Source organism: Sinocyclocheilus anshuiensis, unplaced genomic scaffold (genome assembly GCF_001515605.1).
Source record: "Sinocyclocheilus anshuiensis isolate Anshui unplaced genomic scaffold, SAMN03320099.WGS_v1.1 scaffold1089, whole genome shotgun sequence".
NCBI lineage: Eukaryota > Metazoa > Chordata > Actinopteri > Cypriniformes > Cyprinidae > Sinocyclocheilus > Sinocyclocheilus anshuiensis.
This window is the reverse complement of record NW_015555709.1, coordinates 1,449,771-1,476,875: the sequence shown is the minus strand read 5'-3', so window position 1 is coordinate 1,476,875 and position 27,105 is coordinate 1,449,771. Positions and strand designations below refer to the sequence as shown.

The 27,105-nt window shown below is 35.6% G+C and overlaps 4 protein-coding genes across 4 annotated transcripts in view; 1 reads left to right on the top strand and 3 right to left on the bottom strand.

Annotated features, from left to right (window-relative positions):
- The window catches only part of LOC107671899 (interleukin-17 receptor D-like), an 11,458-nt gene extending 5,567 nt beyond the window's left edge, over positions 1-5,891 (bottom strand). Inside the window, exons 1-4 of the mRNA XM_016464909.1 lie at positions 5,428-5,891; positions 2,678-2,762; positions 1,260-1,418; positions 198-316 (exon numbers count right to left, since the gene is read on the bottom strand). Of these exons, the coding sequence (XP_016320395.1) occupies positions 198-316; positions 1,260-1,418; positions 2,678-2,762; positions 5,428-5,544 (480 nt within the window). The 5' untranslated portion in view covers positions 5,545-5,891. The remainder of the gene's footprint in view (positions 1-197; positions 317-1,259; positions 1,419-2,677; positions 2,763-5,427) is intronic.
- Positions 5,892-6,162: 271 nt separating this feature from the next.
- LOC107671832 (protein FAM50A) lies at positions 6,163-13,671 on the bottom strand. Its single transcript, XM_016464818.1, has 13 exons — positions 13,400-13,671; positions 12,497-12,581; positions 12,015-12,114; positions 11,153-11,277; positions 10,689-10,765; positions 9,016-9,082; positions 8,752-8,813; positions 8,513-8,589; positions 7,909-7,963; positions 7,498-7,546; positions 7,247-7,317; positions 6,791-6,901; positions 6,163-6,458 (listed from the first exon to the last, which is right to left on the bottom strand). Exons 1-13 carry the CDS (start codon positions 13,508-13,510, stop codon positions 6,450-6,452), a joined length of 999 nt encoding a protein of 332 aa, XP_016320304.1. The 5' UTR covers positions 13,511-13,671; the 3' UTR covers positions 6,163-6,449.
- Positions 13,672-14,000: 329 nt separating this feature from the next.
- Positions 14,001-18,031, top strand: LOC107671834 (transmembrane emp24 domain-containing protein 4-like). Its single transcript, XM_016464820.1, has 5 exons — positions 14,001-14,190; positions 14,775-14,875; positions 15,035-15,160; positions 15,705-15,851; positions 16,836-18,031. Exons 1-5 carry the CDS (start codon positions 14,046-14,048, stop codon positions 16,983-16,985), a joined length of 669 nt encoding a protein of 222 aa, XP_016320306.1. The 5' UTR covers positions 14,001-14,045; the 3' UTR covers positions 16,986-18,031.
- Positions 18,032-20,195: 2,164 nt separating this feature from the next.
- LOC107671833 (proline synthase co-transcribed bacterial homolog protein-like) lies at positions 20,196-24,754 on the bottom strand. The gene is made up of 8 exons (XM_016464819.1): positions 24,623-24,754; positions 22,597-22,704; positions 22,486-22,521; positions 22,329-22,404; positions 22,044-22,184; positions 21,287-21,429; positions 20,781-20,879; positions 20,196-20,699 (listed from the first exon to the last, which is right to left on the bottom strand). The coding sequence occupies exons 1-8, from the start codon at positions 24,737-24,739 to the stop codon at positions 20,544-20,546; spliced, it is 876 nt and encodes a 291-aa protein (XP_016320305.1). The 5' UTR covers positions 24,740-24,754; the 3' UTR covers positions 20,196-20,543.
- Positions 24,755-27,105: the final 2,351 nt, after the last annotated feature.

Genomic DNA, 27,105 nt, shown 5'->3' with positions numbered 1-27,105 from the left:
TATATATATATATATATATATATATATATATATAATGTCTATTCAATGTTTTTCTCATTTAACACAATAACTCCATCTTTTGGGAAGGGGGGGGGTGTCATTTAGATAAATTAATTGGTACATCATGAAATCATTACACAATTTTGAACAGGAATAATAGAAGCTACCTAATTTGTAGTTTTTTTTTTTTTACTTACTCTCTGGGCATGTTCAGGTGTGAGTGACAGATTGGTACCCAGGAGAAAGAGCTGACATAAGACCTGAGATCCACCAAGAGCCTGAAGGGTTACTTGAAATCCACGTAAGAACTCAATACCTGTGTATATCAATCAGATAATTAGACAGAGATAGATAGAATGATAGATGGACAGCATGATAGTTGGTGGTATTTATATTTATTGCCTATTTATCAGCTATTACATGGCAGATACAAATTAAACATTCAACAACATAATATCATAAATACAATATAATTAAAAACAAACATTTTATAAAATTCAACTTAGACAAAAAGACAAGATTAAGCACAATTCTATAAAAGATTCTTTAAATGTACTGATAAGTTTTTCCTGGGTCCATAAATAGGTCCTTAAAAGTTTGTCCTGATAAAAATCGCTGTATTGTAACATAAAAAATTGGACAGACCAAAAGTATATGTTTTATAGACAAGCTACAGAATTGACGTTTTGGTGCTTCTTCACGCTTCAATAAGTGGCCATGGGTCAGTCTAATAAGGCCTTGATTTAAGAGGGTAGATGCATCTTTTCCAACCATAGGATTTCTCTGTTTCTCTATTTCTCCGCTCATATTAGATGATTAAAGGCTTCATGTCCGAGGGTGGGATTTGGCATTCACTGATTCTTTCTGCAACAACTTGTTTAGCAATTAAAGTGAAGTGTGGCCAAGTGTATGGTAACCCATTCTCAGAATTTGTGCTCTGCATTTAACCCATCCAAGTGAACACACACACACACCATGAACACACACCCGGAGACATTTTGCTGCGGTGCTCAATTTGTTGTGTGCTTTTATGCCTGCTTGTGCATTTCCAATAATGCCACTATGTCCTGTTGTTATTGAGTTTCTGTAACTAATTTATTTTGATTAATATAATGACAGAATGATAGATAGACAGATAGAGGGACAGAACGATAGACAGAATGCTAGATAGAACAATAGATATAGTAATAAAAAAATAATCAGAGAGAATGACTGACAGACAGACAGACAGACAGACAGACGTTTTGTGTCTTTATTACCGTATTGGCTCGGGTTCCATGACACAGTAATGGCATCATATGTTGGTTCTTCACTGGCTTCAAATTCAATCTGAATATTGCGCGGTGCGTGAACATAATGTTGGCAAACCTCTGGGGTTTCCTGACCTAGAAAAGAGTGACAAGGCCAAGGCACACAACCTGGCCAATGAGAGGAGTTACTACATAGTAACACTAAATGTGCTGTTGTTGTCTTAATGAGCTCTTTATTTTCACACCTAGTGAAATCCCTTGTACTTTTATATGGTTTGGGGAAAAACTTTAAGTGTAAATCTCCATTAAAAGTGTAAACTATATTATAAGCGTAAATTAAATGATGTTATTTTACATGGCTTTTTACAACACTACAACACTACTTGCAGTATTGTAGATGCTTTTATCTATAACACAAATACAACAATTTCACAGTCACATGTAATTTAGTACAGCTTATGTAGATTGACAATGAGGTACAATGTTGAAAACTAGAAGACTTGGAGATGATGTTGTCATAGTTAAAAACAGTCAAAAACATCGGACAGGCTCTTTAACGAACATAAGACATAAGAAAATCATAATGAGCTCTTCTTGGAAAGCAGCTGAAAAGAACAAACATATATATTCAAATGATAGCTTGGCTCAAGAAAATCAAGATATGAAAGTGATTCCCAGAACTGCTGCAAATGATTATACGGCACAACAGCTTGTTTTATTTAGTGAAATTATCGGAACAACTGGAGATACAAGTCCAACAGAGAGAGTAACGATCCAACATCACGCAACCTGTGTATGACTGCTTCATTCGTTTTTAGACAACACGTGTGTGCGGTCACAAACAATTCTAAATAAATGGACAAATACAAGTCATCCTTTTGGTATATTTCAACACTGCTGTGAAAGAAAATGTAAACATGTTTCTCCAAATGTTTTCATTTAGTGATGCAGTGTATGTAATTCTGCTGGGCACAAAATGCAAGCAAAGTAAATGAATGCCAGTTTGGTCCACTTTTGACTGATTTAAAAAAAAAAAAAAACCTGACTGACTGAAAAACAATTGTTTAATTCTTGGCTTAAATCTCAAAATTAACCTCAACAGTTGAAATTCAATGTAAAGCTGTAAAACAAAAATGCAAATGTCATAGCTATATATATCCCGAAACCTGTTGCCCTGAAAAATGTAAAACTTTAAACTCATCAACAGCTGTTTTAATAGTTTTACAAACTGATCATCGACACTGTTTAGAGCAAAGTTCGCCCATATTCAGTGCCAGTTTTCTACAACATTGTTGTAGATAAACAGAATTTTTTTACTGGCAGTTTTAAATAATCGTGAAGGTTAAATATTCGTCTAATCGACTGGCTTAGAAATTCAAAAGTATACATACATTTTAGTAATACTCAAAGTAATAATAATCACTTACTTCCAAAAGGGCCGGAGAAGGGAATGCTGGGAGATATCTGTACATCGTCTGCTGAGATTCTGCAGTATTCACATCTTGGATCTCCCTGAAAATACACATTGTCCACTTAAAAAAAAAAAACTACAGCTCAATAGGAAAAATATTACAATTATTATTTTATATTTAACAGCACATAAACATATACATATATATACACACACACACACACATATATACATATATATATATATATCACATACAAAGTAAGTTTTTGTTTGCATAAGTGTGTTCTGTGTATATTTATTATGTATACATAAATACACACACATACAGTATATACGTCTATATTTAAATTCGTATAATTTATATGATAAATATATTTAATAAATAAACAATCTATTTTTCTGAAATATATACATGCATGTGTGTGTATTTATATATACAGAATAAATATACACAGCACACATACACTTTTATTTTGGATGTGATTAATCAAGATTAATCATTTGACAGCACTAATATATATATATATACAGTGGCGGCTCCTGCCAATTCTCGCAGGGGGTGCAAATGTTTGCATGATTAATGAGGATAGGTCACCCATTCAATTGATAAATTAACGGCTAGTTAAAGATGTAAAGGAAACTGAACTACTATAGTATTAATTAAAAATAAACTGACTCTAACAATCAATCTCTTGCTCTCCTTATGTTTCTATATGCGTGTTAACACAATTCAGCAAAAAATGAAGACTGAAGCCAGGATGTGGTTTTCCAAAAAACTTTTTACTTCAATTTCAGTTTAATAAGAAATAATTGAAGTCCCATAAATCACTATTTACACAACTCACTTATATTGCACTGCTCATTTACAACATTACTCACTTATATTACACAGCTCATTTGTATTACACTTACACTGCTCACTTACATTACACTGCTCACTTTACACTGCTCACTTACATTACACTGCTCACTTACATCACATTACTCACTTACAGTGCTTACTTATATTACACTGCTCATTTACATCACATTACTCCCTTACATTAACTTACACTGCTCCCTTACATTACTCATTTACACTGCTCACATTACACTGCTTACTTACATTACACTGCTCACTTACATCACATTACTCACATTACATTACTCCCTTACATTAACTTACACTGCTCACTTACATTACTCATTTACACTGCTCACATTACACTGCTTACTTATATTACACTGCTCATTTACATCACATTACTCCCTTACATTAACTTACACTGCTCCCTTACATTACTCATTTACACTGCTCACATTACACTGCTTACTTATATTACACTGCTCACTTACATCACATTACTCACTTACATTACATTGCCCCCTTACATTACACTGCTTACTTACATCACATTGCTCACTTATATTACATTACACCTGTAGTTGTCCATGTGATGTCTGTCACGCTCTCCGGATGGAACAAAATGCAGGGGTAGCAGAATAGAGTGTTAGCTACTTCGCAGCCCGCTAGCCATTTTTTCCGCTCATACCACGTCCTCGAAAATCACCTACCCGGGAAAATCACCCGTTTATACAACTTCCCGCTCTTTGTAGATACTTGTTTGATATTTAAATTTGGTCTTGGTGTTCCGAATTCTTTAATTGCCAATTTATCCTTATTGCTACGACGACTGAATGGTATTTCTTTCAATGACACGATAGAATTCATCTGCGCTGAGGTAACGTTCGCCAAGATGTCGATCAAGTTCAACTGACAACTGAATTTGAGTTGGCAAACTTGGCATAGCTGTCCCCGTCTGTTTTTTTTTTTCTTTCTTTTTTTTTTCTTGTATGGAAGTCTATGAGAGCACTCGGGGCGATTCTCAGTCTGACAGAAATCACCCAAAAAGGGGCGGTACTACACAAAACGCTGATTGGACTACTTGGAGACAGAACAAACAGTGAAAGTTAGCGTAACACTGTGGTTGAATGTGAAAGAAAAAAAATCCCTCCCTCTCGCGCTTTAGTGGTGCGTCGCCCAATCGCCCTAATGGAGAAACCGCCCCTGTATATATATATATATATATATATTTTACGGTTTTAACTTAAATTTACAGTTAAATACCGTAATTTCATTAACTGACATAATGTTAATATACCAACCTATTGAAGTACTGAAATCTGTTTTGTACCTTTGTAATACACTGAAGAAACAAAATACTTATTCTGTCCTGCACTTATAAAAATATATAAACAAAAACGTGTACATATTACATTTTATTATATTTTCAAAGACTAAAAACTGTGTAAAACCTGGAGGTTTGAAGTACAGTGGCAAAGATTGATAAAGTTTTATAATTATATTTACAATTACAATTAATTAGTTTTTAGGGCCACACTGTGATCCTTATATATCCAATCATTCTGGTTCTAAATATGCTTGTCAAGAATTTTTTTTTTTTGTATATAAACTATAGTTACATTGAATAGCATTTTAAGTTGTCTTCTGTAAAACATGGTAAAACATTTAATAGTCTTTTTTTTTTAAGTATGAAATTGTATTATTTTTAATTATGAAGTGTATTAAACTTTCTTTTTGATTCCAACAACAACAACAAAAAAACATCTAGTGTGTGCACTATAATATTTACATACTATTGTTTTGGATTTTCGTAATATTGCCTTGTGAATCTAACATTAATGCTTTGCGGAACTGATAAAACAGCACCACTTATTCCTTACATGTTGATACAGTAAGCTGGAAGTCAAAATATGAAGTCTTACCCGGCGGATGCATTCAAGCATGCAGTTCTGAGGTCTGTAAGACATTTGTTCACCATAGGCACCAAGGAACAAACTGACCAGCAGGAGCAGATCCAGGGTCAGTGTGGGTGGCCACATCCCGCTCCCTTCACCTGTCTGAAGAACCCTGAAAACTGTCTTCGATCCCCAGCGCAGCTGTGTCCTCGAAGCAGATAAGCTGTCTCAGGTCTCGTGAAGAACTAAAGATCAGTTGAGTGAAAGCGGAAGGGGTGGAACGGTGGGGGAGGAGGTAGGCAAAGGGTTGGGAGTGAAAACAACAGCAGCTGAGGGAGTGGTGGCCTGGGGGAAAATAGTACAGCTGCAGAGGCTGTCAAAATCCATCAACTGTGCCACCAGGTATGCTTAACCTGATTTACTGTTTTAATACTGCTTTTTTGGCTCTAAACTCAACAGTGCAAATGGAATAATGACCATAATAACTCCACATTTTCCGGCAGCCAATGGCCAAAAACAACATTCTGCATTTGTATAAATAAGATTGGCATTCCCCGAACTGCGATTCCACAAAACACACCATGAGAGACTGATAGTCTATTGTTATATGTGGCTGTGCAACCTCGCATTTGATTTACAAAAGCATTGGTTTTATTCCAGGAAACTACAAATCTTTCAATACGTGAACAACAACAATCTTCAAAAAGCGATGGTAGTCGCGATGGAGCAATCATGAAATGATTCAACAGGAAACCTCACAAAGGTACATATATGAGGAATTTATTTTTGAATAGGATTCAAGAAATGACTGAAACACTCATGACGCTATTTACAATCAAGAAGGAGAACGTCAGGTTAGTTCTGACGATGAACGCTTGACAGAATGTTCACAATCGGCCTTATCTTCATACAATAAAACCGTGGGTCCAAACAGTTATAGATACTCAAAAATGCTACGCAAGATAAAGCATTTTGCTGCCAGGTGTCCATAAAACCAACACCACAGCAAGATGGTTCAGGAACTCTGCAAATCTTGTAGATTTGACATCTCACCGAATCTGAAAAGCAATGCAAAATTGGATGTAAACATGCTATGAATCCAACCACAGCATTTTTTTAACCCCAGAAGAGCCATAACATCGCCATGATTTATTTGTATTCTGCCGACATCTTTTTTTCATCAATCAAAATCCGTTTTAGCTAGTCCTGGAACACATCAGCGTTTGGTTTTGGTTAGGACCATGTCAGACCATGTCACGATCATGCACGTCAAGTTCACAAAGCTTCTTTCATATGGTTCTGCTACTGAACAAAAAGCTGCAGGAAACTTGTATTAATTCCAGACATGTATTATGGCGATTTCAACCATGACCGGCCTGCAGATACTCACAGTGTATTTGTCCCATTTTTTTTCAGGATCGTAAGGCTCCCAGCGGCTGGCAGGGAAGATGTGTTTGTTTTTTTCATACCAGCTCCTCAGCACCACTTTTCCCGCATGAGACTAGACAAACAAAGAAACACAAAGAGCTTTGGAAAAATAAGCCAAGAAACATTGTGTTTGAGTTCTCAGGCTGAAACTTCAGTCAGTGAACTGAGGAAAAAAAAAAGACATGTCGCTGATTGTCCAAGGTTTGTGGCATCAAATCTTTGAAAGACTTGAAAGAGCTGTTCAACATATCCTGGAGCACAAATGGTGGTTTTCTACAAGAATTCGATCCAATTTCACATTCACCTGCCCTAAAAACATCACATAAAAACAAACAAGTAGGTCTCTTCCTGTCAATTTGGGTGGTTCTTGTCCAAAACGTGGATCAGACTTTATGCTGATAGTCAAAAATCACCTTACCTCATCCTTCTCAACTGTGGCATCGTTCACCAGCCGAATATCATCATGCACATCAAAACTGAAAAGGGGCCCTGAGGAGAACCAGGAAAGCCTCATTTCAGTGCCATAAACAGAGATACAACACAAAAAGTAGCAGGCTTATGTTAAATTTAATAACTGTTATCCTAAAAACATCAGAGCAGACATGTGTGAAAACAAAAGCCACATGGGAGCCTGTCAAACCAAATGTGGAGGATAAAGTAGGAACTTACCACTTTTGCCTCTTGCTTTAGTCACAATGAAATCATAGAAACTGTGATGCTGGAAGAAAAGCAGGTTTTTAGTCAATGAGAGATGTTTTCTAAAAGGACAAATTAACTATAATCTGTGATTTACTACCGCTTGTCTTTGTGATCAGTTAAACACGTAATAAAATGCCCTTAAACCGTTGTAAAGCAGGTTGCGTCGTAAAAAAAAATGTGTAGTTGTGCTTGTCACAAATTCTGACATTCTAACAATGTGATGCACAAGCGCTGCGCATGGTAAACAATGACGTATCTTCCAATGATTTAGGAGTGACTCAACTGGTCTTACATAAGAGAAGATTTAGAAGAATAAACATTGAAGCACTTGAAGATTTGATCCTTTAAAAGCATTAGTTTTGTTGTGGAAACTTTACTCACATGTGGGATTATCAAATCCTCTTTAATGTACATTAGATGCTCCACTCCTGCTGACCTGAAGGACACAAAACAGACTCTGATATTACCTCATAGTTCAAAATTAAAAGCACTAAAACATGTATGTATAACATAAGAAGCCTTCATTGCTCAAAGAGTGTCTGGATTTTGTCTATAGAGTTTTAATTCAACACCAGCTACGTGACACGAACAGCACACTTGAAAATTAAATATGACATGCTTTCTGCATGCATTTGAAATTCAAGGAAACCAAATTAGACCGAGCACACATTCAATATTTACTCACTGTAAGTTACACTGCATTTTAACTGGAGCATGTCCCTCTTTAATGGATTTACACAAAGGCGATTAACACCTCCATCAATTTAAAATAAATAATATTCTGATTAGACAGAATTTGTCTTTTTGTCTGGCATTTATATACAACATTTTATCAACACAGAATCAAAGCCTACACTATTCTAAAGTGTTTTTAAGCGATTTTAGGAAAGATTTTAGGAAACTCTAAAACGGACTAGCTGGACTAACTCTTGTGTATTAAAACTAATAAAGTGTTTTAATAGCAGGTGGAAATGAATGTGTTTACCTCAGCTCACTGAAGTCTTTTCTCAAAACTTCCAGGGCTCTTTGAAGAAACTGTTGAATTGTGCTGCCTTTCTTCATCTACACAAACACACACAAAATGTGTATTAAATGTTAACATTTTAATAATACAGAACATGCATTAGAACATGTTTGTCCAATTTGCACACGCAACATAGTAACAACAATGTAACTCATTTTGGGTGTGGCTTGTAGTTAGAACATTTGATAACCTGCATTTACCTTGACAGTTTTTCGATGCCCTGAGCCATCCCAGTAGCTGAAAGTGATTTCAATTTCTTCACCTAAAAAGAGCCGAAGAACAGGTTTGTAGGAAGCTTCTTTAGGCTGGTGGTTGCATGAGGATTTATGAGCTACTTCATAACTAGACAAGTCAAAATTAAATTAGGAATGAGTCTATAGATTCAGTTGCACCCTTGGCCAGGTTCACTGATATCAAACAAAAGATAATATCCATAACAGCACTTTGTGATCTGCATATCTTACTTTTGATCTTCTCTTGTTTTCTTTCCCACTCCTGCCTGAGTTCCTCTCTTAAACGATTTTCTTCTTCCTGAAACACACATTTTACGCAGTTACACAAACACAAAGTTTTTGGTACGTTTTCCCAAAATCAACTGTATTTTTCAAATGCTTATAACTACTAAATACAACTTTTGCCAATTTTTAGGAGTTCACGAATATATAGTCATGGACTGCAAGCATCAAAACTTGTGGGGGATTTAAAACTAAAAACTCTTAAAATGTCTTTAACAAAAAAAAACTTAATTGACAGCATGATGCGATTACAAAATAAATTAATTCAACATTTTTATTTTTGAGGCAGTTGATACACACACATACATAGTGTAATCATAACGGTCAAGATCATCAAATCACTTTTTTTTAAATATCCAGTGTATGTTTAACGTTTGAAAACAATCCAAAGCTGTGGGTAAGCTCTTTATTAGACTCACTGACACATATACGACATGCATAGGTCTTATACCCACAGTACAAATGCAAACAAAAGCTTTGTGACAAATTACAGGTAATCTGTCAGACCTAAGGATCTTGCTATTCACCACACCTCAGTGGAAACTGCCTGGAAATGAGCCAAAGAATGCAAACAAACAATCACACCAGCAAAACTACAATTCTTGTGGCATTTAACATTGGTACACTCTTAAAAATAAAGGTGCTTCACGATGCCATAGATTCGAAAAAAATTATCTTTGTATGGAAGTCTATGAGAGCACTCGGGGCGATTCTCAGTCTGACAGAAATCACCCAAAAAGGGGCGGTACTACACAAAACGCTGATTGGACTACTTGGAGACAGAACAAACAGTGAAAGTTAGCGTAACACTGTGGTTGAATGTGAAAGAAAAAAAATCCCTCCCTCTCGCGCTTTAGTGGTGCGTCGCCCAATCGCCCTAATGGAGAAACCGCCCCTGTATATATATATATATATATATATATTTTAGGTCACTATATATATTTTAGGTCACTAATTACATTAGCAAATGTGTGACATGACCTTGTGAACTGCTTTGTACAAAAGGCCAGATTTCTTGCTTCCAACTTGTTTTACTTAAATTCTTATGCTGATAATGTAATAGCAATTTAAAAAAACCAGAGTGGACTTTGATGTACATCTTTGTAAGCGTTTAAACATACAAATACTATGATTCATGCTATAATCATCAAACTAAATAAGGCTGAAAGATACTATAAAAAACCCTCACATGATCTTCATGATCTGAACAAACCAGAAAACCAGGTACAGAAGACAGGCTTATAAATCTTCAAGAAGCATGACAAATGAGTCTATGGCATCTCTTGAAGAACCTTTTGAAGCACCTTTATTTTTAAGAGTGTACACGGCTTTGTGATAAAGCTCAGAATGTCTCGATGTGTGCTGACACCTGAGCAACGTCTCTGCAAAAACAGCATACTTTTATTTGATGTATAGCCCAGAGGAGGCTCGTGTTAAACCAACAGTCTTGTATAACTGCATTCAGATCCTTAAAAAGAGGTCTTTAGGACAATCACTCCACACTCTTTGACACGGAGAGCAAATGCAATTATTTTAGAGTGTTTTTTTGCTTCTCTAATCTATTTGTTGAATATAAACTAGGTATACATGTGTTAACCGAGCCTCAAGAGCAGGATATTTACCTCTCTGTCCCTGTCTGGCAGGAAACTGGTGTCCACATCTGGGTTCTTCCCTAGTTTTTTCTTCTTTGCAGGTATGCCTGTTAAACACAAGAGTACAGCATTCAAAAAGTTATTAGTGTAAAAAATTAAAATATATAATAAAAAAAAGACTTAAAATTACTTCATATGTGTTGATTCTGCCATGGAATAACTAATAAACGCACTTTTACATATTGGCTGCACAACTTTAAAATACTGGTTAGGAATTAAGCATCTAAGAGTCATTAGCAGTGCTGAATATGCAGGCCTTTTCGCAATTTTTGTGCTGGTTTTAGGGTAAACTAAGCAGGATGCAATTAAACATGGTATGGGACCATGGACGTCTGCACTTATTGATAGCTTACTGAAACATTTATTAGAAAGTTTAACAGTTTTGCAGACAGCTGTTCCACTTCTGTGGAAAACTGCAAAGTAAAATATCATACAAATCTCCTCCTCAGTTTCCTCTTCCTCCTCTTCTTCCGCTCCTTCATCTGGATTGAAGGATAAACTGGCAATCTTCCTTTTCTGCTCTTCCTTTCTTTTCTTCTCCTTCTGTTTCTCAAGCTTCCTACAAGAACAGACCAAATATGAACCTTTAAGATCAAACTTTATACAGATTTTAAAGGAAAAAGAAACAAAAAAGCAGGATGCAGGCAGGATTTCATGCAAGAATATTCAACAACCTAGTCTTAAGCTTAAAAGGCAGTTAAATTACTTAATCTGACCTGACATAATATTTATCTGGGCAGGGCTGAGGCTGAGAATTAAATACAAAAAAAAAATAAAAATGAATACAGCTTATAAAGACCAGCAGAAGATTGGGTCTGCCAAATTTCAAGCATAATTACTGTACTAGGTGGGTGCAGCTAAAACAAACTGAGACATGGCTAATGGAAAACACAGACAAGCTGGCTGAACATAGAGAAATCTGTCAACAGCCCCTGACTTCACTACATTTTGTAGATTCCCACAGTGACAATATTGCAATAGGTAATTGGATGAGAGCTACTTCAAAAATATGGAATAAGGTACAGTCACCGATGATGATTTCCTGCTGATTACAGAACCAGCATTACTATCAAAACGCGCATGACAATTGCATTCGATTAATTGTGCAGCCCTAGTCACCATTGAAATTCGTACTTCTGCTATATCCAGTAGAAATACAAAAAATCAATTTTTACTAGCAAAATTTGCCACAGGTTTTAAAAAATGCTAAAACTATGGGCTTAACTTTATATAGCAATTAATTAGCAAAGACCATTTTAGCAAAAAGCAAAGTTCAAATGAATGAAAACAGCTTACAGCTGTAGCTCTTTTGACTGCTCCTTCTTGGCAAGCTGTTTCTCTCGTTCTTTGACCAGAGCTTCCTGCTTCGCTTTCATGTCATTCAGTGTCACCAGACCTGCAGAGAACAACATCCTTCACTCATACCGTGATTTAATATAGGGTTAATTTGGCTATTTTTCCCCAGTCATCATCTCAAAGACAAAAAGAGTCCCAATTTACAAGAATTCCCCCTACAATTTAAGTTTACTGGCTTAAATTAAATAAATCCACAGGAGGATGTGCGTTATGACTAGGGTTGCCAAATTCAGATGGGACATTTAATACAATTAAAGCATGTTGCAGTGTTATGACAATCTAACGATAATCAAATGACAGCTCTAGTCATAACAAGAATGTCTAACATTTTCTGATCAACTACAAGCGGCCTCACTGAGATAGATAAACCCGCTACAGAAGTAGATCCGTAGTAAGTCATTGCATTTCTAATATTCACTTACCAACAGTGCTGGACTTGAGCTCTTGCTCCACAGCATCATAATGAGCTGAGAACTTTTTATCAATGTTGGACTTCACCATATTGTCCTGGAAAGGAAAAGGTTAAGGTCAGTTAGTGGGGATGTTGTTATAAAGTATAAGCTAGAGTGACTTGGGCTGTATATGAAGATTGTTGTAATGATACTTTATAAAAGCACTCAAATCATCAGAAATCATTACATAAAGCTTACAGATCAGCAGTTGACATACAGTAGACCCAAAACAGTATATAACTTTTTTTATCATTTAAAAGTTGCTTCAAAGGGACATTTGAAATGTGTCTTAAGAGTAAAAAATGTATGATTTAATGAATTATTATTTAAATATTTTGGTATATAATTTATTGCTATCATAAATTACTATGTATACTACTCGGGGCCGCTATATATATATATATATATATATAATATATTTGCGAACACATATGACTACAATTTTACAAGCACATGATTTTACTATAGTCTTTATTTATTTATTGGAGAAATTTGTGCATATTTATACTCAGTGTTGACGTATCTTCTACATGCACTTTTTAAAAATGTTATTTTAAAGAAGAATCCAAAAGTTATATTTGCCATGGTAATGAGGAGCCAGTCATGTTTTAACATATATTACCTTCATTCTTATACTACAATAATTAAGTCATCATAACGTGGCATCATATCATAAAATGGACTTCATGCTGTCTAGAATGGGCAAGGGAAATAATCGTGTTATGGGTTAAACCATTTATATACTAAACTTTACATGGCATTACACTTTTGAGGGAAGCTTGCAGCTATTTGTAGCAGGAATGCGGTCAGAACGGGTTGAATAGCCAGTGTGTTTATATGTTGTGGTTGTGTTTGTTATTCTGGCTCACTTGCCTCTGCTATCTTCTGTTTGAGCTGCTCGAGCTGTTCTCGCTCTCTTTCTCTCTTCTTCATGAGCTGCATCGCTCTCCCCGCTTCACTTGCCGCTCCTTTATACTGCGCCATTGCAGCTCTTTTACAAGATATTTAGAAAAGAAATAAAAACACTCAAAAAAAAAAAAGCGAAATAACACCTGAGTTCAGTCAATAAACAAACGAGAAACTTCTCGACTGAAGCAGGCGGTTGTGGGTAATTACCATAGTACTGCTTCCGGTTGATGCGCGAAATAACTGCATTCCAAAGTAAAAGTCTTCCCAGTTGCTTGCCTAAAATAAATATTACATTATTATGGTTTTATGATTATGGTATTTCAAATATATCTTCATTTTAAATGTGCAAATCACTTAAAAATAGTAGATTTGTTTATTTGACATAGAAAATCAGCATTACGTATACAAACACAAGAGGTATATTTCCTGAAATATGTGTTATTCGTTTTATTACTATTTTATGAAATTAAACTATTTAATTATTGAATTAAGTTTTTCCTCAGATAAACTTCCAGGGGACTTTTACTGAACAAATGCCCTTTGGTAGTGAGACTCGAGCGACTCTGAAATCGATTCGCATCCCTGGATTGAGTGAGGAGGGGTGATTTGGATGGAGATGAAGGCGGTGGTGTTCTGTACCGGGCTTATGCTTCTATTTGCGTGGCTTTCTCCAAGCCAAGCCATTTATTTCCATATCGGAGAGACGGAGAAGAAATGTTTTATTGAAGAAATACCCGACGAAACCATGGTGATCGGTACGTCCATTGTCAAATCGGCTCTCTGCGATCGGTTAGCTTTGTCGGCTAGTTGATTCATCCATCTGGATCATATACCAGTAGAGTAATTCACCGTTTGTCTTATTTAAAACACTTAACATGAAGACAGCTGATGTAAAATCAGATTTAAGTTTGGATGTGCTTATCTGTGTCCATCTGTCCAAATAAAGGAGGGCTTTTAGTAGATCAGCATGATCAAGGATGTGGCAGGTGCAGCATCCTGCTTGGGTTCCTGAGATACAGGTGCAACCAGTTCCATCCCGCCAGCAGCTTCAGCCTGCATTTACCGTTTGCTTATAGTAATCAGAAATAACAGTTATGTTGACAGGAGACAGTGCATGTGCATTTATACTATAATATACTTACTGTATACTGCGATAATGATCAGATTAATGTTATTCTAATAAATATGTTTGTACATTTTTAAAGGATTAATTCACTCACTCACTCCAGTCCATCAATTAATGACTTGTGAAGTGAAAAGAATTGTAATTTTATTTTTAACCTATTCCTTTAATGGTGCTGGTAACATACAGTGTTGACCTTTCTTTGTGACTTTTTAGGGAGATACAGAACACAGCTGTGGGACAAACAGGCTGGCTCTTTTCTTCCATCCACCCCTGGTTTAGGCATGCATGTAGAAATCAGAGATCCTGATGCCAAGGTAGCCTTTCTATTTTCTACAAACTTTCTATTACTCCTTTCTATTACTCTACAAACTGTATTTGTAGTATAACAGTTAATAGGGTTATATTTGGCAATAATATATTTGGATACCAATACACTTCTGTTAAGTAGTTTTCACATTCTCTCTGTTTCTCAGATCATCCTGTCCCGTCAGTACGGCTCAGATGGCCGTTTCACCTTCACGTCCCACACACCAGGCGAGCATCAAATCTGCCTCCACTCCAACTCCAGCAAGATGGCGCTGTTTGCTGGGGGGAAACTGGTATGACTAAAAACCATGATAGTGCAAATAGATGTAGAGAACTCAAAATGTTTCATAGTTGCAGTCCAAAACATTCATCAGACATTTTTGAGTAATATGCTGTGTAATGTGTAGTCTCTATATTTACTAAATTACATCAGATTTCAAATGTAGTGATATTTTGGTTATATATATATATATTTCTATTTGCCGTTAATTTATTTTTATTTCGGTATTAGTTTTAGTAATTTTACTAAAACTGAAATAAAAATAAATTCAACTTAAACCTATTTTATTTCAGTTAATTGCTAATGCAACATTTCTCTTCTAATATTTCTATTTTATTTTATTTCAGCTTTAGCTCAATGAAGGTTTGGTTAACAATCAAATATATTATTAATATGGCTTTTTTTTCTCACATTTTTACGTTTTTGAAATTACTTCTATATCAGTATAGTAATTTTATAGATGATAAAAAAACAATTACAATATCTAGTTCAATATAATTCAGTAAGCCTATAAGTGAACATAAACATGTGAAACCTTTTATCATGCTGTCCTACAGAGAGTCCATTTGGACATTCAGGTTGGTGAACACACCAACAACTACCCGGAGATCGCAGCCAAAGACAAACTGACCGAGCTGCAGCTGAGGGTCCGACAGCTTCTGGACCAGGTGGAACAGATCCAGAAAGAGCAGAACTACCAGCGGGTGAGTTTCAGCTGCAGAAACATGTTTTAGGTTACGGTACCGTGAGGTGCTGTTGGCTGACCCACCAACTTAAGCCATTTAATCTGCGCAATTGCTGAAAGCAGGTACCTGTTCAGGATGTTTAACATTTTTGGCATCTGTCTTGTCAATATTAGTACTGTATCTAGTGGGGTTTTTCTAAGTAACTAAAACTAAGACCATAAAAACATTTCATTACTTGAAATAGAATATACTTGAAATAAAAGATAAAAATTCCCAAGGCAACATTTCTTATTTTCATTTAGTTTAACTTGATGTACTAAAACAAAACTACAACTGAAATAAAAATTAATATAAACTATATAGGGATATATACAAATGTATATATTTACAATACAAAAGTATATATAACTAACTAATAAAAAACAGCAGAATTACTAACTTTAAATACTATTACCATGAAAAGGTAAAATATAAACTAAGACCATAAAAAACATTTTTGTTATTTAAAATAGAATAAAATAAAATATAAACATTTATTATTTACATTTACTTTAACCTGATGTACTTAAATTGAAATAAAATGTAATAAAGCTATATAGAAATAAAAAAAACAGAAACTAATAAAAATGACTAAAACTTGAAATTAAATGAAAATGTAAGTAGAAAATATAAACTAAGACAATACACAATTGTTACTTGAAATATAATAAATATTAAATAAAATAAACATTTATTTTCATTTAGTTTGACTATGTACTAAAATAAAATCTGAAATAAGTTGCTAAAAACAAAGACATAATTTACTAAACCGAAACTAATAAAAATGGTAAAAACAGCAAAATTACTAAAATAATAATGTGAAAATATAAAAATAGTTACAAATGAACTAATACAAGTATTTCAATGTTACTAAAATAACACTGCCATCTAGTTGTCAGTGTTATATCGTCCAGCATCCGTATGGGATGTATTGCGCTCAGTGTTTTTTGTTTTTCCCCATAGTACCGTGAGGAGCGTTTCCGTATGACGAGCGAGAGCACAAACCAGCGCGTTCTGTGGTGGTCTATCGCTCAGACCATCATCCTCATCATCACAGGAATCTGGCAAATGAGACATCTCAAGAGCTTCTTTGAGGCCAAAAAGCTGGTGTGAAGATCAGACGGCATCACAGAGACAATAACTCAAGTAACATTCATTGCCATTATGGTTTTCAAGCATGGAAATACTCAGTGCTTCATTTCAATTTTTTCTTTTTAAATTCAATTCGGTACAACTTTATCTTGAACAGATAAATTCAGACACAATGAGCTTAAACAGGCAGAATATTAACAACCCTTAATTCTGCTGTATGACTGATAACCCTTTATCATACATGTCTAGCATCTAGAACATTGTTCATTTGACTAAAATGTGTGATAGGAAAATGTTATGCTTTTAAAGTGGTGATCATTATGGGTGCATGGAAACTACTGTTGATTTCAAGGTTGTATTACTGATAAATGTGAAGAATCAAGCCAGCTAATCATTTCAGCATTTTTCAACATTTTTAATATGTATATATTGAGGTATTTTGAAGATTTTGACAAATTTGTGGCTTTGTTTTCATATTCTGTCTGTCTCGGGCTCTCTAATAGTTTTGATGTTCATGATTTTGAGGGGAAATGATTCAAGCTAATTGACTATAGCTTGCATAGTAGCGGTTAAGACCAACAAAAATACATATTGTAAGAATTTTCTTAAGTGTTTTACAAAATATGATTTTTGTTGTTGTTCTCAATGTTCTGTTTCATGCTTTATTTATTAACTGCATTGACCACATTTAAACATACAGGAATGTCTGTAATGAAAACTTTCGGTTTTCTGGGTTCTTAAATTTCAAGAATATATGTTGTTTATAGGATCTTTGGAAAATTTTGTACTGGCTTCTTACAAGTACCAATTTTAAAAATGCTGGTTTGCATGATGCACAAATCCTCCATATAATGAGACAATTTGAAGGTTATTTCTAGGCTAACACAGCTGTATTCTCAAGTGTAATTCAAGCTTTGTAATAAACTGTTCATCAGTGTGCATGCAGATACTTAACTGTACACTTGGTACTCAGTCGTTACATTGTTTGACACATCATTCATAAACACTGTCTTAGTTTCTGTCTATTTTAGTTGTTGTTTCTTTTAATTAAATGTGTTTTAAATTTACAGATGCACTCTGTCTTCATGAATGAGCAGCATAATGTACTTAATTTACAATAGAATTTAAAAAAATGTTTTCTTTTATATATAAATATACTACCATTCAAAACTTTGGGGTCAGTAAGGATAAAAAAAAAAAAGATTAAAACAGATTAATACTTTTATTCACCAAGTGTGTTTTATGGATTCTCGTCCGTGAAATGCGCCACTTCCGGTATTTTGCCGGTTAGTCGACGCGAGCAAAATGAAGTCGACGAATCGCGACAGCCCTAAATTTTTCACAATATTAGTTCTTACTCTTTTTTTTAATCAAATAAATGCAGCCTTGGTGAGCACAAGACACTTGCTTTAGAAACAAAATCTCACCAATTACTTTGTATATCATTGTATATAGCAGTCAACATTTGAAGTGGATCAAAACCTTTCATCAACGTTGTTCTAAAACCTAAAACCAAAATGCTTTCTTATCTTAGGACAACTTTGATTAATTTTTTTTGATCCACTTCAAATGTTGACTACTGTATTATATATGAATTTAAAAAAAATGAAATACTAAAGTTGACCACTGCATTTATACATGCCACACAAACCATTTAATTTTCTATTGTTTTATTGCTCAACTCACCTAAATCAATTAAATATTTATGTACAACTATCTATTGCCAAGATACAAGATGTTATTTGACACACTGGTTGAAAAAAAAGGATGTTAATTTCTGTTTTGGCTTTTCACAACTGACCACAAACAGTAAACCCATTAGTTTGACACAATACTGTATTAATCCAAAATTTAAAAACAAAAATATGTGATTGCCTCTAAACAAGCTTCTAAGAATCAGGATAATCTCTCTCTTGCATAGTAAAAGGCCTCAGACCCTCAGCTTCTCTGAAACACCATGTAACTGCTTGTCTCTGTATTAATTGCACCTTCATTTCTGTGTTCTGTACTGAAACCAGTGTGACTGTTGATCAGTGCTAAATTCAACACCAGTGTTTCGGGTGATATGAAATCCTACATGAATTACATGACAACACCACACACACATCAGTCCCGACACATCTCACTGACACAGCTTTCACAGCAACAAGTGGAGACTGAAGCAATACTATAAATGTGCTATTTATATCATTTACATTTATGATTTTGAACAAAATACACTGACACACTATAAACTACACCTACACACTTCTAGGAACAAAAATAATACATCCTATTGTTTTGATTAGATGTTAAAATGGGTTACTAACATCTAATCTAACGGAAAAGACCAATTATACCTCACGTCTACGATTGGCACAACGAAACCGAGCATGTGCTGACCCTGTATCTGTTAAAAATAATCGCAAAACCAAGCTTAAAGGGATAGTTCACCCGAAAATGAAAATTTGATGTTTATCTGCTTACCCCCAGGGCATCCAAGATGTAGGTGACTTTGTTTCTTCAGTAGAACACAAACGAAGATTTTTAAGTCAAACCGTTGCAGTCTGTCAGTCATATAATGCAAGTGGATGGGAATCACGGCTTTGAGAGTCAAAAAAACATACTCAAACAAAACCAAATTAAACCCTGCGGCTCGTGACGATACATTGATGTGTAAAGACACGAAATGATCGGTCTGTGCAAGAAACTGAACAGTATTTATATAATTCTTTACCTGATTTTCACCGCAATGTCCAAACTGTCCTGAGCGCGTTCAACAGCCGGCACGTGACGCGTCTTCTTCTTGCTTTACGGCAGACCATTTAGTGGACCTCTATCTACAATCTCAATTAGGAGTGTCAATGGTCCATTTGAGAGATAGGTTGCGGTAATGCACTTATAAGTCTGCGATCCGCCGTAAAGCAAGAAGACGACGCGTCAGATGCCGGCTGTTGAACACGCTCAGGACGCACTCAGGACAGTTCGGACATTGCGGTGAAAATCAGAGGTAAAAAATGATATAAATACTGTTCAGTTTCTTGCACAGACCGATCATTTCGTGTCTTTACACATCAATGTATCGTCACGAGCCACGGGGTTTAATTCGGTTTTGTTTGTGTATGTGTTTTTGACTCTCAAAGCCGTGATTCCCATCCACTTGCATTATATGACTGACAGACTGCAACGGTTTGACTTAAAAATCTTCGTTTGTGTTCTACTGAAGAAACAAAGTCACCTACATCTTGGATGCCCTGGGGGTAAGCAGATAAACATCAAATTTTCATTTTTCGGTGAACTATCCCTTTAAGTAATTTACAGAGGGCTGGAGGACACTTCTGGAGAGCTTTCGACAATAAAAACACCTTCAGGAAGTAAATTTAGTATTCCAGTTATTAAATCACACTTCTTTCTAGTTCTTATGCCTAGATAGTCATAAAGGATTTTATGACTATTTTATGACGATTTTATGTCTTAACTATAGTCATCAGCATTAGTTAAGACATATTAAAGGCCCTTGTCTGGTGAATGATGAGCCCAGTCATTGGGAAGAAGCCCAAGAGGTCCCACATTTAGTTCAGTAACCTTTTTTCCCATCATTCATTGCTCTGTGACCGTGAGCCGGTCCATTTTTCTGGCTGCTTCCTCACAGACGACCTTTGGCTTTCTCTCTGGACTGGGGCTCGGGGTGTTGGGGTATTCTCGGGTGCCAAAAATAGTGCTGCCGACACGTACGTTTGTAGAGCCAACCTCGATCTAATTGTTAAAACAATACAAATTGAACAAAATCGACTTTGCAATGAAATGAAAGTACAATTGAAATGAAGCAACACTTACCGCATGTTCAAAGTCAGTAGACATGCCCATACTGAGCTCAACCTGCTCTACTGGGATCTTCAGACTTTCACAGACTTCCTCACGACGTTTCAAAAGCATCTAGACACCACATAGATTCATTTACATACTTGCATTTCACATGCTATGTTGTAACATCCTTTTAGCATGACGTGAGTTTGAGTAAGTTTCTACAAAATTATTAAGCAGCAAAAGTGTTGTCAACATTGATGATAACAAGAAACGTTAGAATGGTTTCTAAAAGAACATGTGACACTGAAGACTAAAGTAATGACGCTAAAAATCCAGCTTTGTCATCACAGAAATAAATATTATTTAAAAAAACAAATTAAACAAATAAATATTATTTAAATTTTAATATATTTTGCAATATTGCTGTATTTAATAATATAAATGCATCCTTGGTGAGCATAAGACACTTCTTTTGAAAAAATTCAGAGAAATTTCAGAGACTTCAAATATATGCAAGGTCAGCTGATTTGACGCACCTGGAAATCGGGGTTGGGGCCTTCGCTGAGGTCGTAACCGTAACGGCCAATCGTCATGAGCCCGGCGAAGTCAAGAGCAGGACACTGAGACACAATGTGTTTTACCATGTTTACAGTCTCATCGGGAGGCAGGCCATGTTTACCTGATGAAACACGTCCAAGAGAGACGATCATGCTGAGGTTTCAGAAAAACAGTCATCTGATACACTGAGAAAAGATTTGATGATGCTTAACTGTTTTTGTTAGACATGTGCCCACTGTGACATTCACATCCTGTTCGAAAGTGAATCAAACAACATCCGAACCTTTGATATGGGCTTTTGCAACAAAATTGCATAAAACATCTGAAACCCAGTATGATGCTCCCAACTGTGAATCTTTAGATTTCACAAACATCTAATAAAATACAAAGCATCGCAAGTGATTTCGTAACAATATAAGCATGCAAAGGACATTTCATTTGTACAGTACTACTGACTAATGTCTCATTAAGAGTTCAAATGGGTTTTTGCAACCCATTTTGGGTTTTAATAATGTGCCTGAAAGTAAGAAAGTTGTATGTGCTGTGACATGTTGAGAAAAATATGAAAAATAGGCTTGAGCAACAATGAAAGATAAAATTTTGTAAGATTCGATACTCCAAATCACACAAAATTCTTGATTTTAATTCTCATAAAATAGCAAAATACTGTTATGTAGATTTTGATATGAATTTGTAAAATTTCCACAGCTGATGATTTGGGTGAAGAATACTCACTTTCCTCTCCGCTGGTGTTGATCTGAACCATAATCTTTAACCGCTGTGTGTTTGCAGCTCTCATTTTTTGCCACGAGCTGTTGACTTTTTCAGCCAGTTTCACAGAGTCAATTGTCTCTACCATATACAGGTTTGAGACACCTATGATTGAATTAAATTAATGTGGGTTAATTCAGAATAAAACAGAAATAAAGTCCTAAACCTATCACTCTGTCTAACATGACTAAGTAGTTACTGTCAATCTAGTATTTAAAGTCAAGCTAAATGTAAAACTGCTTTGCTCACCCAAGAGTTTGTTGACATTATTCTTTTGCAGATGACCGATGAAATGCCATTTTATTTCAGGACATGATGAGACAACCTACAAAGATGTTTTGCATTGATCAAGACATTTGATCAAAAACAACTAAACAAATACATTTCAATTTGTCTGACTTCATACCAGGGGATGGGAAGCTTTCTCAACAAGTTCATTTACCTGCGGAAAAAGGGGATATTTAATACGAAATACGTGACCAAGCTTCAAAACATGCATACTTATTTATTTACTCACATAATTCTCTCCAAAGTTTCGTTGTCCATGTTTGTAAGCCTCCACCACCATCTCTGGTGGTTTAGTCTTACTAACCGCAACCAGACGAGGGGCTATACATGGTAACGTCTGCAAGAGAAAAGTGAAATACTGTCACTAAGCTTATTGCTTAGTGTTTAAGAGCAGCGTCGGAAATAAACTTTTTCTTAATACAATTTTTGCCCCACTAGAATAGATTCTGGGGACAATAGTATTGTAAAATGATAAAATATTTCATGTTAAATATTGCTACTTAATATACAGTATATACAGATAATACAACATATACAGTGGTGGCCAAAATTATTAGAACACTAGTATTTTCACTGGCTAAAAATTGTTTTAAGTCAGTTCTTTCTTTCTTTTGCTGTAGTGTGTCCGTAGGAAATATCAGTTTACATTTCCAAACATTCATTTTGCCATTAATTGTAATAATCAAAGGGACCACAGTCCAATATTTATGCTGCTGTCTGTCATGTTAATCAAAGAACAAAAGACAAAGAAAATAATTTTCTGCTCTTGACTGAATACGTTTTATAACTTTAATGGTAAGCATTAATCTGTATTTAATTTTTACAATTAAGACTACAGAAATTAATCAAATGTAAAATAACACTGGATGTGTTATTTTCCATTTGATTGCTTTAATTTCTGTAGTATTTCTTAACTGAATAAAAACTTACTTAACCTGAAAAACTTAGTTTCATAGCTCTCTTTATTCTATTGCATTTATTTGTGCTGTTGTTTGCCATTTTTTTTATTTGTTCTTATTTTATTACTGACTTTTTACTTGTGTTTTTTAATGAAAATAAAACTTTGTGGAATCGGCAAAAATCGGTATCGGCAGATTACACTAACAAAAAATCGGAATCGGCCAAGAAAATTGCAATCGGTGCATCTCTAGTGGCAACGTCTCCAAGATGCTTCAAGAGACCTTCCTGCAAAGCTCCCTGAAAAACTCTGTGCAAGTGTACCTAGTGCAAAAACCGCTTTAAACGCAAAGGAAATCACACCAAATGTTGATTTAAATGTTAAATGTTGATTTAAACTTCTTAATAGAAGTTAATTGATAAAGAAAATTATTTATGACATTATTTTTGTCAGCATCCTGATTTTACAGCATTTTTACACAAGTGCCTAAAACTTTTAACAGTACTGTAGCTTTGCAGGAAGGTCTCTTGAAGCATCTTGGAGATGTTTCTCACAGTTCTTCTGGATTTAGTCTGTCTCAGTTTGTTCTGTTTCTTCATGTCATTCCAGACAGACTGGATGATGATCAGATCAGATCTCTGTGAGGAGCACTGGCTGTTGTCAGACAGAAATCTCACTGGATTATTACAATGAATGGCAAAATGCATGTTTGGAAATGTAAACTGATATTTCATGCTGACACACTACAGCAAAAGATAGAAATAACTGACTTAAAATCTTTTTTTAGCTGGTGAAAATACTAGTGTTCTAATCATTTTGGCCACCACTGTTCACACACTAACAGATCAGTGATTAAACGTATGATTTACTTTAACCACCATCAAACTTAAAATCCTCACGTGGCAATCTATTTGCTCCTTGTTTACACAGTGAAATGTAAAGGCTTAATGTAATGTCAGAGTTTGAAGTGCATGTAATAGGCACTTGTCATGCAGATTTCATTTGCTGGAGCGTGACTGCTGAGAATTAGATATTTCATGCAACATGCATTCGATCACACAACGTCCTTCTCCTTGAGTAGAAGTTGCACTCTATTCAAATTTAATACCGTCATTCTGAACACCTTCCAACACTTTCATGAATCCAATGTATTACAAAAAAAAATGTAGCTATAATTAACCAGCTGTCAATCATCCCTAGTTACTATATGGAGCTCGCGTATGTGTAAAGGTTGAACAGATTACATAACCCTGCCATAACAATACGGTAAGCACGAGTGGAGATTTTGTTTTTTTAGAGTATTTTAAAAGCACATTGTTGTTTCGTGTCTTACTCAAAGAAAGCGATAAAAACTGACCTTCGGGCGCCGGGAAACCGCTTGATTCACCCGGTCCACCACCGCCTGCACTTTCTTCCCAACCTCCTCCGACATCACTACTCTCCACATAACAGCCTCTGTGCGTGCACATACCATACACTAGCCGCCTGACGTCACGGGCAAATCCGGTCAACTTCCCGACAAAATAGAAGTCTCGCCTCATTTAAAGGAGATTGATTGCAGCTTACCTACGCTTAGTAAATAAAAAGCCATCACACGACACAGGACTGGAACACCAAATGTTGATTTAAATGTTAAATGTTGATTTAAACTTCTTAATAGAAGTTAATTGATAAAGAAAATTATTTATGACATTATTTTTGTCAGCATCCTGATTTTACAGCATTTTTACACAAGTGCCTAAAACTTTTAACAGTACTGTAGCTTTGCAGGAAGGTCTCTTGAAGCATCTTGGAGATGTTTCTCACAGTTCTTCTGGATTTAGTCTGTCTCAGTTTGTTCTGTTTCTTCATGTCATTCCAGACAGACTGGATGATGATCAGATCAGATCTCTGTGAGGAGCACTGGCTGTTGTCAGACAGAAATCTCACTGGATTATTACAATTAATGGCAAAATGCATGTTTGGAAATGTAAACTGATATTTCATGCTGACACACTACAGCAAAAGATAGAAATAACTGACTTAAAATCTTTTTTTAGCTGGTGAAAATACTAGTGTTCTAATCATTTTGGCCACCACTGTTCACACACTAACAGATCAGTGATTAAACGTATGATTTACTTTAACCACCATCAAACTTAAAATCCTCACGTGGCAATCTATTTGCTCCTTGTTTACACAGTGAAATGTAAAGGCTTAATGTAATGTCAGAGTTTGAAGTGCATGTAATAGGCACTTGTCATGCAGATTTCATTTGCTGGAGCGTGACTGCTGAGAATTAGATATTTCATGCAACATGCATTCGATCACACAACGTCCTTCTCCTTGAGTAGAAGTTGCACTCTATTCAAATTTAATACCGTCATTCTGAACACCTTCCAACACTTTCATGAATCCAATGTATTACAAAAAAAAATGTAGCTATAATTAACCAGCTGTCAATCATCCCTAGTTACTATATGGAGCTCGCGTATGTGTAAAGGTTGAACAGATTACATAACCCTGCCATAACAATACGGTAAGCACGAGTGGAGATTTTGTTTTTTTAGAGTATTTTAAAAGCACATTGTTGTTTCGTGTCTTACTCAAAGAAAGCGATAAAAACTGACCTTCGGGCGCCGGGAAACCGCTTGATTCACCCGGTCCACCACCGCCTGCACTTTCTTCCCAACCTCCTCCGACATCACTACTCTCCACATAACAGCCTCTGTGCGTGCACATACCATACACTAGCCGCCTGACGTCACGGGCAGATCCGGTCAACTTCCCGACAAAATAGAAGTCTCGCCTTATTTAAAGGAGATTGATTGCAGCTTACCTACGCTTAGTAAATAAAAAGCCATCACACGACACAGGACTGGAAAGTAAAGTATACTGGCAGCATTTAAAAAACAATGAACTAACATATTTTTTCTAATTTATTGCAGACATTTTTATACAGAATTTATTTTTTTGGACCAAGACATTTATTATCATATCCTGTCCTATCACGGGCAACAGAAAAAAAACATATCTAACAATGCTAGATTAGACAAAGAATAACTGTACATTTGAGTTTTTCAGGCACATTTTACAGTTTAACAGAATTTGACTCTTTGAAGTCCTAACAAGTCAAGATTATTGATTTGCTTCAAATGCATACAGCTACCAAGGCAATGGAAATGTTGACACAGTTTGAATATGAAACCAAATATTAATGAAAAGTGAATTACAAAAAGACTTTGGATTAATCACACTGTAGTCCATTTATTCACAAAAATGTATGAATTGTGTACACACATTTCTACAGACATAGGAAAGTACATAAAACAAGGAAGGTGTTTATAAAACAATATTTTTCAACACAATCAAGGATTTCTGCTTTAATATTAAGTCTTTGTTGTGAACAGACATGAGAAATCCATTTTTTCCATATTTGCTGGATACAAAAAAAGAAGCAGGGAAAAAAAAAAAGTGGGCATCATCCTCATACTCGTTCAAGAGCCTCCAACATGATTATACTGTTTCCTCTAATCACCTGAAGAGACACAAAAAGAGCATTCATCATTGCACAGAATAAAACACATCACATCAGTGATGGAAATGTGAGAAGTGAACAAAGCTGTTTGTTGATCTTTGAGTGATATATGTAACCCCTCTATCCCGGGTCCTCACTGCCACACCTCGTTCTCGCTCCGAGTGGGTCTTCGGCATGGGAGGCGGACGCACTAACAAGGAAGCTAAAGACTGCAGCCACTAGCATCAGTCGCCAGGGCGTCTCTCGAGATCAGGGGAGTGAGGTTTACCTGCACAGCACCTACTCGCTGGCCTCCGTTACACTCACCCCCCTAAGCCTCACTC

Bases quoted from the DNA above. Each gene is read 5' to 3' on its own strand.
- LOC107671832 (XM_016464818.1), bottom strand. From the start codon at position 13,510: ATGGCGCAGTATAAAGGAGCGGCAAGTGAAGCGGGGAGAGCGATGCAG. The intron at 10,766-11,152 runs GTATGATATTTT...TGTGTTTAACAG, and splicing joins GGAAACTGAGGAGGAGATTT to GCATACCTGCAAAGAAGAAA. The intron at 7,318-7,497 runs GTAAGTTCCTAC...GGTTCTCCTCAG, and splicing joins TAAAGCAAGAGGCAAAAGTG to GGCCCCTTTTCAGTTTTGAT.
- LOC107671833 (XM_016464819.1), bottom strand. From the start codon at position 24,739: ATGGTATGTGCACGCACAGAGGCTGTTATGTGGAGAGTAGTGATGTCG. The intron at 22,405-22,485 runs GTATGAAGTCAG...ACATCTTTGTAG, and splicing joins AGAAAGCTTCCCATCCCCTG to GTTGTCTCATCATGTCCTGA. The intron at 21,430-22,043 runs GTGAGTATTCTT...GTGTTTCATCAG, and splicing joins CAACACCAGCGGAGAGGAAA to GTAAACATGGCCTGCCTCCC.
- LOC107671834 (XM_016464820.1), top strand. From the start codon at position 14,046: ATGGAGATGAAGGCGGTGGTGTTCTGTACCGGGCTTATGCTTCTATTT. The intron at 14,191-14,774 runs GTACGTCCATTG...GTGACTTTTTAG, and splicing joins CGACGAAACCATGGTGATCG to GGAGATACAGAACACAGCTG. The intron at 14,876-15,034 runs GTAGCCTTTCTA...TCTGTTTCTCAG, and splicing joins TCAGAGATCCTGATGCCAAG to ATCATCCTGTCCCGTCAGTA.